At 35.7% G+C, this 12,503-nt stretch overlaps 1 protein-coding gene across 2 annotated transcripts in view; it reads right to left on the bottom strand.

Annotated features, from left to right (window-relative positions):
- The window catches only part of Rab3-GAP (Rab3 GTPase activating protein), a 732,105-nt gene that overhangs the window by 480,776 nt on the left and 238,826 nt on the right, over nt 1-12,503 (bottom strand). For both annotated transcript variants that reach the window (XM_090399255.1, XM_090399256.1), the window contains one exon: nt 5,314-5,453. In XM_090399255.1, coding sequence (XP_090255381.1) covers nt 5,314-5,453 — 140 coding nt within the window. The remainder of the gene's footprint in view (nt 1-5,313; nt 5,454-12,503) is intronic.

Here is a 12,503-nt window from a genome sequence, read left to right as displayed (position 1 = left end):
TAGGTCTGTAATGTTTTGCTTCGGTTGGGGTTTTCCCTGGTTTCAGAAAGGCCACCACTTTGGCATGCCTCCAGATAGTTGGTATCCTTAGGGTTCTGAGGCAAGTGTTGTATAGGTTTAATAACTACTCTTTAGTCCTGGTTCCAAAATGTTTAATCTGTTCATTACAGACATCATCAAGGCCTGCAGATTTTCTAGGTTTTAATAGGTTTATGGCAGCGTTGAGTTCAGTGATGGTGAAATCTGAGTTAATCATATTTTGTTCCTCACTTGGGGGTTCTAAGTATCTTATTTTTTGTGTGTTTTTTAGTGAATTTTCCATTCAGCAGCAGCTGGTGAGCAATTTGATTAGCTGTTACCTGTGGATGCTCATATGGCTCAGTGAAATCCTTCCTAATTCTGTTGATAAAGTTCAATGCCTTTCTGCTACTATGGGTCATATCAATCGCTTCTATTTCTTTTTTTCATGAGGAACGCCTTTCCTCTGCCATCTTGGAGCATAATTTTTCTCCTGCTTGGATAGTATCTTCTGAGAAGGGGTTGGTGTTGTAAAGTTGTAAGTAATCAGCATACTGGGGTTGTATGTCACTGGAAAGGCCTGGAATGTAGTTTGTGCGGCATCCTCGGGAGATGTATTTGGTAGAGATTTTCCTCAGTATTTTTATGAATTCTGGATACTCTTGAGAGTTTGGAGGGACTTCTTCTATGGAGCAGTCAAGATCTCCCATGAAACCCTTCCAATTAGCTTTTTTCAAAATTAAAGCGTCTGTAGGGGATGGTGTTAGGCTTAATTGCTGGGTTGAATTGAAGCATTATAGGTCTATGTTGAGTATGTGGAATCGGATTTAAAACCTTTTTAACAGATGTTAGTTATTTTTGAGCTAACAAATATGAGGTCAGGGTTATAGCCTTGCTTCCATCTGCCACTGTTGAAAGATGCAGGGAGTTTTGGATTATGTATCAGGTTTAGAGAAAGGTTTTCAGCCCATTTTTCAACAGGTTCTCCATCTTCGTTGGACTTTGTGTAACCCCAGTTAACACTATGGCTGTTAAAGTCACCTAATACAACATTAGTCATGTATGCATTATTATTGAGGAGGATGTCCGGTAAGGAGAAAGCTTCTTCTGGTAGTTTATAGACTGAGATGATTGAGATATTTTTAAATGTGGTCGTAATAATCTCAATGTTTCTGTTGCTCGTTGAGTCAATGGACGATGGGATCAAGTTCTCTTTTGTAAATATTGCACTGCCATATTTACAAAAGAGAACTAACTAAACAAATATCATGGGAGGACTTCGGTAAGAACATAGAAAATAAATATCAAGAAGGTGGCAAGATATTCTGGAGGTTGTTGAAGATGCTCAGAAATGGAGGAAAGACTGCTGTAAAAGAATTAGAGATGACAAAGGTGACATGAAAACATTAGAAAAAGATATCCTTGAAGAATGAAGTAATTACTTCGAAAAATTGCTAAATGAAACAAGCAGCGATGACAGTGCAGTGGTAAAAAACGCTGACCAGGCATGCAGTCAGGAATACATATCCATACTTGAATTAGAAAAGCCATCAAAAACCTGAAATGTAGAAAAATAGCAGGAGTAGATGATATTCGACCATAAATGCTCAAGTATGGAGGTATAAAAGTCTTATAGTGGCTGCATAGCTCTGAAGGCCTGGGCAGAGGGACGAATTCCCAATGATTGGAGTAGAGCTATCATAGTACCTATATACAAAAAGGGAAATAAAATTGAATGTGAGAATTACAGAGGTACAGTAGTACCTCAACTTACGAACTTTTTTCATATCCCATTTTGACCTCTAGATACGAACCATGATGCTTTTCTTTTCAAATGAACTAAAGCCTGCTTTACATTATACTTTTTTTTTTTTTAACTTTCTCCCTAGTACTAGAAACAGGCTTAATGCAGCACCAACATATATGTATGCACATTTAGCTGAGCACGCAGCAAACCGTCTCTAGTGTAACGATTGTTGTTACTACGTCGTATTTACCTGAAATATGATGAATGCCGCACATATTTGCTTTTTTGTGTATCTATTTCAGCATTTGCGTAAACAAACAATACACTTCGTGAAGATATTTTTTAGATTTGTATTTATTATGTGTACTGTATGTATTTCTTTTTATATAAGTGACGTGTTTTATCGTAGCTTCACGTTTATTTTCTGAATAATCTACCAGATAAGCATCATTTCACTGATCAGCGTATTATTTTCAACATGGGCCAAAGAAAACTAAGAAAGAAAGAAAGAAGAGAAGAAGAAAATCACAATAGAAATTAAGAAAGAGATCGTGGAAAAATATGAGAAAGGAATCAGGCAAAGTGATCTGTGCAAGCAGTATGACTTGTCCAAATCCACCATAGCTACAATTGTCAAGAAAGCAGATTTTTATAAGGAACTGGATGTGGCCGAAGGAGTATCTATCATGTCATCTCGAAGAAATAAAGTTATGGAAGAAATGGAAACTTTACTACTCATCTGGATTAATGACATGCAACTGAAAGGAGATAGTGTATCTCAAAACATGATCTGTTTACAAGTTCAAACTATTTACAAAGATCTTTCGCAGAACTTGCCATCCACTAGCAGTAGCAAAGACATCGGCGAAGAGTTTAAAGCTAGCAAAGGATAGTTTGAGAAATTCAAGAATAGAACCAGTATCCATAGTGTTGTTAGACATGGAGAAGGTGCTAGTGCTGACAAATAAGCAGCTGAAAGGGCTAAGTTCAGCTGCCTAAGAACATTCTCTTAGGCAGCTGAACTGCCTAAGAGAATGTTCATCACTAAGGAGGAAATGGCATTGCGAGGACACAAGCCAATGAAACACAGACTAACTTTGCTTTTTTGTGCCAATGCTAGTCGTGACCTGAATATAAAACCTCTGTTGGTTTACTACTCTGAAAATAATGGAGTCTTTAAAAAGCAGAAAGTTAACAGACACAAACTCAGTGTTATGTGGCGAGGTTACAGCAGAGCCTGGGTAACCAGGCAATTCATCTGTGAGCAGATGACAGAGGTGTTTGCTCCCACAGTGAAATGGTATCTACAAGAAAAGGGTCTGCCCGAGAAAGTTCTTCTTATAATGGACAATGCTCCTGCACATCCACCACAGTCGGAAGAAGATTTGGATGAAGAGTTTAATTTCATTAAAATTAAGTTCTTACCTCCTAATACCACACCACTCCTACAACTAATGGATCAATATGTTATTTTCAACTTCAAAAAGCTTTATACCAAAGCTCTTTTCCAAAGATGTTTCGAAGTTATCACCGACACAGAATTAACCCTCAGGGAATTCTGGAAGAATCACTTCAATATTCTTCAGGTTGTTAAGGAAATGACAGATTCAGTCAACGTTGGATAGGTTTTTTAAACCTCCCTCACCTAAGAGACAAAAAGGAGTAACTGATGACAACAAATCGAAAACTCTTGAACCACAAAACCAGCCACAAGAAAATTGATTTTTTTTTACAATTTAATGGAAGATGATTTTCATACTAAACATGCAAAACCAAAGATTTCATAAATAAAAATTAACATGTAATGGTATACAAAATGCATATTTATAGTGTAAAAATGCTCCTTCTCCATTTCTTTGCATTTTCTTCATTTAGTTCACAATAGTTTTTTTTTTTTTTTTTGCATTTTTTTTAAATTTTTGAATCTGGGAACAGATTAATTGATTCCCCATAAGATGTAATGGAAAATTGGGTTTCGAGATACGAACCCTAGCCCGGAACGAATTAAGTTTGTAAGTCGAGGTACCACTTTATTTCATTACTGAGTGTTCCTGGTAAGATATATGCAAGTATACTTCAGAAACAGTTGAGAAGGATTGTGGAAGAGAGCAATTTAATAATGTTCACCAATCGAAGAACAAGCTGGATTCAGGCAAATAGAGGCTGTCAGGATCAGATTTTCACTTGACAGATAGCTGAGAAACCATGGGAATATAACAAAGATCTGTATTTAAGTTTTGTAGATCTGGAAAAGGCATAAGACAAGGTGCCAAGAGAGAAGCTATTCAAAATGCTACAGTTATATGGTGTCAATGGGGCATTATATCAAGCAATACTTAGTCTTTATTTGATTTGTAAATCAACAGTTAGAATTGAAGGAAGTACAGGAAGGTGGTTTAATGTTAAATCTGGTGTCAGACAAAAATGTACATTATCCCCTCAGCTATTCATTATCTATTGGATCACATTATGAAGGAAACTGACATTAAATCTGATATCAAAATTGGAGATGTTAATCTCAGCTCTTTGCTTTATGCAGATGATGTTATACTTCTAAATAAATCTGCTAAAAGTCTGCAAGATTCCCTGTTGTAATAGATATGGTATGAAGGTCTGCATTATGCACTGAATAGAGAACCTATAGAACAAGTAAAATATTTCAGCTACTTAGGCATGATTTTTAGTGAAGATGTTAAATTAAATATGGAAATAGACAACAGAATCAACAAAGCTGGTATGGTAGGAAGTCAACTGAATAAATTCATATGGAATAAGAGAGAAATTAGCCAAATCACTAAATTTGGCTAATTTAATTTGGCTAACAGAATCAAAATCACTAAATTAGCTGTATACAAGACAGTGTTCAAACCAATTTTAATTTGTGGATCTGAGAGCTGGGTGAGAAGTAAAACACTTGACCAAAGACTAGAGACTGCAGATATGAGAGTCCTGAGAAAGATTAGTGGCATGAACAGATGGCATCAATGGCAATATCATATTAAAAATAAGGATATTAGAAAAGAACTTGACATTGTCAGCATCCAGGAATGCATTAGCTGGGCTAATCTCAGGTGGTATGGTCACTTAAGCAGAATGGGAGAGGAAAGATTAGCAAAACAAGTGTTCTATGCCAGGGTGTCAGGAAAAAGACCCAGTGGAAGATCAAGATGTAGGTCGATTGATACAGTAAAAAGTGGCTTAGAAGACAGAAATATAAGATCTGACAATATTGGAGTCTAATAATAATATAAGAGTCAAATCAGTCTGTTATCTTGATAGATAACAGACTGATTTGGAAGAAAATAGAAGATAGGAAGTTAGTAATGATGTAAATTTTTCATGTAGTACTATTATATCCTGTACATCCCTTCAGGGTATATACCAGGAATTTGATGATGTTGATTGTGATTAGACAAAAATGAACAACCATCTTATAATTTTGCATAATACATGGATCAAAAGAATGAGAATTCAATCCTTCCTCCAATGTACATTTTAGGAATACAATATGATTTTACTGATTATACCCTAAACATTATATAGGTTACCTTTCCACATTCGTACAGCACATCCTTTCTGCAAGTCAATCAGAATAATACGTCCAAATCCATCAGTAACTACTCCTAGTGACCTAGTTGGGGATAGTGAGATGCTTATCGCTTGTCTTCGTTTATCATATAACCCAAACCTTTTTAAAATGATCCAATAAGATTGAAACTATATTAGAGATTACCCATTGACTATGAAATGTAACTGAAAACTTATCTACTCAAAAATGACTAGCAGAAGAGTAATAAAAATTGTTAAATAAATAGTATTAATGGAACATGCACTAAACATTAAAACTTCACAGCTTACACTTGTAACAAAAATTATATAGAATTCTATTCAAAAACTCCAACATATTTTATCCAATGTTACATGGATATCGACTGGGAGACAGACTATTAACTTCAAAATGTGAATCATAATCATGAGTCATAAATTATGCATATATTATATTAGTTTGTGTCTTGGTTGCAGCTGAAGCATAAAATATTATGCTATTAGAGTTAAAAGGAACAATTGTAGAAAGTTTCATAGATAAAAAATAATTTATATAATTATTACTTTTAGAAAAAAACTTATGAACAATACATAGTGATCACTTTCCAAAACTTGCATATTGGCATGCAAGTCTAATTGGTTCAGGTTCGGATGATTTCATAGCATTTCACATGCTTCAAGGATAAGACGATTGAATTTGAACTTCCTGGAAAAATGAAGAAGTTTGGTCTGGTTCCATATAACTCTGCGCCCAATGTCACTTCCCAATGAGAAGCAAGGTCAGACTTGAATTCCAAAAATGTAATACAGTTTTGATTATTCATCATCATCATCATCATCAAATTCCTGCCATGTACCCTCAAGGGGTGTACAGGATATGACAGTACTACATGAAAAAATTACATCATTACTAACTTCCTATCTACAATTTTCCTCCAAATCAGTCTGTTACTTGTCAAGACTCCAACATTACCAGATCTTATATTTCTATCATCTAAGGCACTTTGTACCGTATCAATCCACCTATATCTTGGTCTTCCTCTGGGTTGTTTTCCTGCCAACCTGGCAGAGAACACTTGTTTTGCTAATCTTTCCTCTCCCATTCTATTTAAGTGACCATACCACCTGAGATTAGCCCTGCTAATGCATTCCTGGATGCTGACAATGTCAAGTTCTTTCCTAATATCCTCATTTTTAATATGATATTGCCATTGATGCCATTTGTTCACGCCTCTAATCTTTCTCAGGACTCTCATATCTGCGGTTTCTAGTCTTTGGTCAAGTGTTTTACTTCTCACCCAGCTCTCAGATCCATAAGTTAAAACTGGTTTGAACACTGTCTTGTATACAGCTAATTTAGTGTTCCAACTAATTTCTCTCTTATTCCATATGAATTTATTCAATTGACTTCCCACCATACCAGCTTTGCTAATTCTGATGTCTATTTCTATATTTAATTTACCATCATCGGTAAAAATCGTGCCTAAGTAGCTGAAATGTTTTACTTGTTCCACAGGTTCTCCATTCACAACACAGTTGACATTTTCAATGATTCTGCCTATTTTCATTGTCTTTGTCTTTTTATTGCTGACCTTCATACCATATCTATTACAACAGCTATTCAATTTAGTCAGAGAATCTTGCAGACTTGTAGCAGATTTATTTAGAAGTAAAACATCATCTGCATAAAGCAAAGAGCTGACATTAACATCTCCAATTTTGATATCATGTTTAATACCACTTTCCTTCATAATGTGATCCATATAGATAATGAATAACACAGGGGATAATGTACATCCTTGTCTCACACCAGATTTAACATTAAACCATCTTCCTGTACTTCAATTCTAACTGCTGACTTACAACTCAAATAAAGACTAAGTATTGCTTGATATAATGCCCCATTGACACCATATAACTGCAGCGTATTGAATAGCTTCTCTCTTGGCACCTTGTCATATGCCTTTTCCAAATCGACAAAACTTAAATACAGATCTTTGTTATATTCCCATGCTTTCTCGACTATTTGTCGTAAAGTGAAGATCTGATCCTGACAGCCTCTATTTGGCCTGAATCCAGCTTGTTCTTCGCCAAGCTTTTCTTTCACAATTCTTCTCAACCGTTTCTCAAGTATACTTGCATAGATCTTGCCAGGAACACTCAGTAGGGAAATACCTCTGTAATTCTCACATTCAGTTTTATTTCCCTTTTTATATATGGGTACTATGAGAGCTCTACTCCAATCATCGGGAATTCGTCCCTCTGTCCAGGCTTTCTGAACTATGCAATGCAGCCACTGTAAGACTTTTATACCACCATACTTCAGCATTTCTGGTCGAATATCATCTACTCCTGCTGCCTTTCCACATTTCAAGCCTTTGATGGCTTTTTCTACTTCACGTATGGATATGTATTCCTGACTGCATGCCTAGTCAGTGTTTTTTATCACTGTGCTGTCATCACTGCCTGTTTCATTTAGCAGTTTTTCAAAGTAATTACTCCATACTTCAAGGATATCTTTTTCTCCTGTTTTCATGTCACCTTTATCATCTCTAACTCTTTTTACAGCACTCTTTCCTCCATTCCTAAGTTTCTTCAACAATCTCCAGAATATTTTGCCACCTTCTTGATATTTATTTTCTATATTCTTGCCAAAGTCCTCCCATGACTTTTGTTTAGTTTTACACACTGTTTAGCTTTCTTACATTTGTCTCTGTATTCTGTAAGAGACAAAGCTGACTTATTTGCCAGGAACTTTTGATATGCTTTCTTCTTTTCCTGCATTGCCTCTTTAACTTCATGTGTCCACCAGGGAGTTCTGATTTTTTTTATCCTTGCACACAACCTCACCACATGCCTCTCTGGCAGAATCAATCAATGTTTTCTTCAGAGTTTGCCACTGAATCTCCAAGGTTTGATTCCTGTTCTCAAACTCTTTCATTTTCTTTTCAATAATCTTTCTGTATTTTAGTCTACAGTTCACATCTGAGAGCTGCTCAACTGTTATTCGCTTTAAAACTTTCTTACAGTTATTCTTTTCAATATGAAATTCAATTTTATCCTGCTCAAGACTAAATAGTGATCGCTTCCAATTTCAAATCCTCTGTACACTCTGGAGTCCTGCACCAGGGAGAAAACATCACTATCAACAATAACATAGTCAATGAGACTTTTCTCATCCCTAGCATCTTCTCTCCATGTGAATTTGTGCACATTTTTATGTTGGAACATGGTGTTAGTAATAACCAGTCCATGTTCTGAGCAGAAATCCAACAGATATTTGCCATTATTATTAGCTTTGCTCTTTTCTCCAAATTTTCCCAAAATATTTTTGTATGTCTCACAATCATTTCCTACTCTGCTATTTAGATCCCCAACAAGGACCAACTTTTCCTTTTTCATTGTGTCAGTTGCTTTTTCTAAAGCGTCAAAAAATTCCTCCACTTCTACCTTAGAAGAACCTTCTGTGGGACCATAGGCACAAATAAGTCTCGTTGTCCAGTTCCCCATTCTCATATTTGCCCACATTACTCTACTTGAGACTGACTGCCATTCAAGAAGATTAGCCTCGTATTTTGTGTTCAATATTATGGTTACTCCTTCTTTTCCTTGATTGTCATTGCCTGAATATAACATTTTGTATTTATTGCTCAGAAAGATCTCACCAATTTTGGTCTTTTTTGTTTCAGTCACCACTATTATGTCGATCTGGTACTTATCTAATTCCTCAGCTAGCTCCATTTCTTTGCCATTCAGGCTTCTTACGTTGATAGTACCAATCTTTAACTCTGGTGATGTTGAGTTGGGGTTTGTTTTCAGATTTGTTCCAGTAGCTGACTTTTCACTGTTCGCCCTGGTTCCCTGGAGAAAACAACGGGGGCCTTGTTTAACCGGGCGACGCCCCAGCGGGCATGAAATTTTGTCATGTTTTAAAATCATTTTTTATTTTGGTTTAACCAATAAGAATACAATTTGGTCAGCTAAATCCCAAATTGCCAGCCCATCCTCGTTCGTTCAGTATCCAAGTAGATACCCAACAGGGTGCACCACGAGAAGGTGAGGATTGGACATTAGGTCAGAAGCCCTGGTCGGTTCTCCACATTCCTTTAAAGGCTATGTGGAGGTCTGCTCTCAGTTATACAGCTTCGACCCATTCTTCAATTCTAATCAAGGCTGAACAGCCATCTATCCAAAATAGCAAAGATGACATGAGCAGGGTACTTGATAGACACCTGATTTATGACTCATTAATTGTGATTCATGTTTTGAATATCATTAATAACTGTGTGTGCTCAAGTATATGAATCATTTACACAAAAAAATCCAAGCATTATGAATATCAGAAATCTACAAGAAGGTATGGTAATGATATATACTCAAATGTTCAAATTAATTTATTTACTACATACCCTACAAAGATTACTCACAATTTGTCTTTATATTGAAAATTTATTTTTCACTTGGTTAGAGTATAATAAATTTAGTTTAATCCTTTATCCAAGTGTGAGCAAACAAAGTTTGTGCCTGAAAATATCTTCAGGACTGGGGTAAGGTAGTACAACACTGGGAAACTCATAGCAAAGGTGAACCAAGCTAACATCATTCCTATCTCAGTATCTCCCATAATGCACAACACATCTCCTTGCAGATATGTATAATATTATGCATTAATAAGGGAAGGGCCACTACCCAGACTAGTTTCGACCTTTATTGAGGTCTCTTCAGTTGGAGCCAGGCCCAGAAGTGGAGATACCAGGCAGAAGCAATGGCAAGGTCATCTTTACCTATAGGATTTGCCAAAAGGTGTGCACCTTTTTATTAAATTACTCTGGATTTAGGGAAAGATGTTGAAGGTTTATTTTTCACTTGGTTAGACTATAATAAATTTAGTTTAATTCTTTATCCAAGTGTGAACAAACAAAGTTTGCGCCTGAAAATATCTTCAAAACTCGGGTAAGGCAGTACAACACTCGGAAAATCGTAGCAAAGGTGGACCAAGATAACATCACTCCTATCTTAGTATCTCCCATAATGCACAACACGTCTCCTTGCAGATAATGCATAACATTATACATATCTGCAAGCAAATGTGTTATGCATTATGGGAGATACTGAGATAGGAGTGATGTTAGCTTGGTCCACCTTTGCTACGAGTTTCCTAGTGTTGTACTACCTTACCCCAGTCCTGAAGATATTTTCAGGTGCAAACTTTGTTTGCTCACACTTGGATAAAGGATTAAACTAAATTTATTATTGACTTTATATTTTATTTTCATTTTTCATTAGTAAGTCATAATAAATACTGCCATGAAGTGGTGCAATGTACAAGTACTGAAGATAAATTATTTTTCCAAAATTTAGTTAATAAATTAATAAATAAAGGTTAATTCATTGTAGTTTTGTTTTATATGGGTGTGTGCTAGAGTGAGTTATCGGTATGGCTGCTGCTGTTCTACTAATGCATGGTTGAACAATGATGGCCAAGACATACTTGTTGGATGAACTGAATTTGGATGATTTTTGTTCAGTGTGTGCATGCACATGTGCATGTGTGAGAGAGAGAGAGAGATGTATTCATTGTGGAAGGGGTAAGTGAGTGTGTAGTAAGTGGTTTGAGAGATGAGAATAAAGGAAATGATAGTAGAGTAGACCAGAAAATGTTAATATCAAAGTTAATGTTGAATGTGTGGTGATGGAAGGTCAGAAGAAGGAAGTGGACCTCATAAAGGAAATAGCATGCAACTGAAAGCTTTCAGGAATATCAAGAGATTACCAGAGCTGAGAAGAAAATGAAGCAAGAGGACGGAGGTAAGAGGCAAGATCATATAGATAAATTAAAGAAACAGGATAAGGAAAGAATTTTGTATGAAGATTCTTTAATCAGAGAAATACTTACTGGAAGCATGACAAAATCATGTTTCCTTGGCACAAAAATTAATAACATTAATGATGCTGTTGAGATGCAAAAAGGTAAGATGAGAGAATTAATTGTTTTGGTTGGCCTAAGACTTGAAAGGTGAGAACTACTGTATGAGGTAGGATGTGAAGGAATTAGCAGATAAAGTGAAAACGAAGAGCAAGAGGGTGAATTTTCAATCTAATAGACAAACTTAGGGGTTGGACATTATTCATAACTTATTTTAATGGTAATACAACACCAAACAAGAAAAATTATAAAAACGTGCTTATTAACTTATATTTTGCTCAATTACAAACCAGCATCTTCAGAGCAAAACAACCTGTTACAGTTTAACAGCTGTAATGGAACATGTGCACTAGACATATTTAAGTAACTTTCAAAGCTTACACATGCAACAAAAATTATATAGAATTTTTGTTGCATGTTAACAGTATCTTCTTGCCCATGTCCACATAACATTGGATGAAATATATTGGAGTTTTTGACTAAATTTTATACAATTTTTGTTACTTGTGTAAGCTGTGAAAGTTACTTTAATGTGTTATAGTTTACATGTGACAATAAGTGAAACAATTCAAATTTTAATGGACAAAAGATCTAAAGTCCTAATTTGGCACCTTTAACATAAAAAAAAAAAAGAAGTATTACAGTTAGGTAGAGGTTAATTTCAGGATAAAAGCATCACAAAGTTTTGACAAATTAATGGAGCCATACTTGTTCAAGTTAGGAAAATGCTTCATGGCCATTGCTGAATCTAAAAATAATCTTTCTGACCTGTAAGGACTTCTAAATAGAACATTGGTTTTCTTCAGTATAATGCAGTGTGAAGGGGTGCCCCAAAGCATGGTCTGCCAGTCCAGACTTGCCATAATAATGGTAGCAAATGTATTTCTTATGTCCTCCAAGACAGACATTAATAGATCTTTCTGTCTGTCCACAGTAGGCTAGGTCACAAAAGGTCCAGGATATGCTGGAGAATGTGGTTTGTCCTTGGGAAAGCAAATCAGAATTCCTAATTTAACATGTATTTAACTTGCCAGCAAGTCATAATTTAATAACGAATTCAGTATTCAAAAAGAGGTTTAACAGATAGTGGACTCTTCTGATCGAAATAGTAAGAGGGAGATCAACTTCATTCTCTGTCTAAATACAAGCCTATTTACCTCTGTACAGGTGCTCAATTTTAGATTTAGTACAGATAATAGAATGGTGAGAGGAATGATCTCATTATCAAAACAGAAAAACAGGATTAAGCGTATCAAACAAAACAAG

The sequence above is a fragment of the Typopeltis vanoorti genome, chromosome 10 (genome assembly GCF_054136105.1).
Source record: "Typopeltis vanoorti isolate ZY-2024b chromosome 10, IOZ_Tvanoo_1.0, whole genome shotgun sequence".
Lineage (NCBI taxonomy): Eukaryota > Metazoa > Arthropoda > Arachnida > Uropygi > Thelyphonidae > Typopeltis > Typopeltis vanoorti.
Note: the sequence above shows the minus strand (reverse complement) of the source record. Positions and strands in the feature narration are given on the sequence as shown.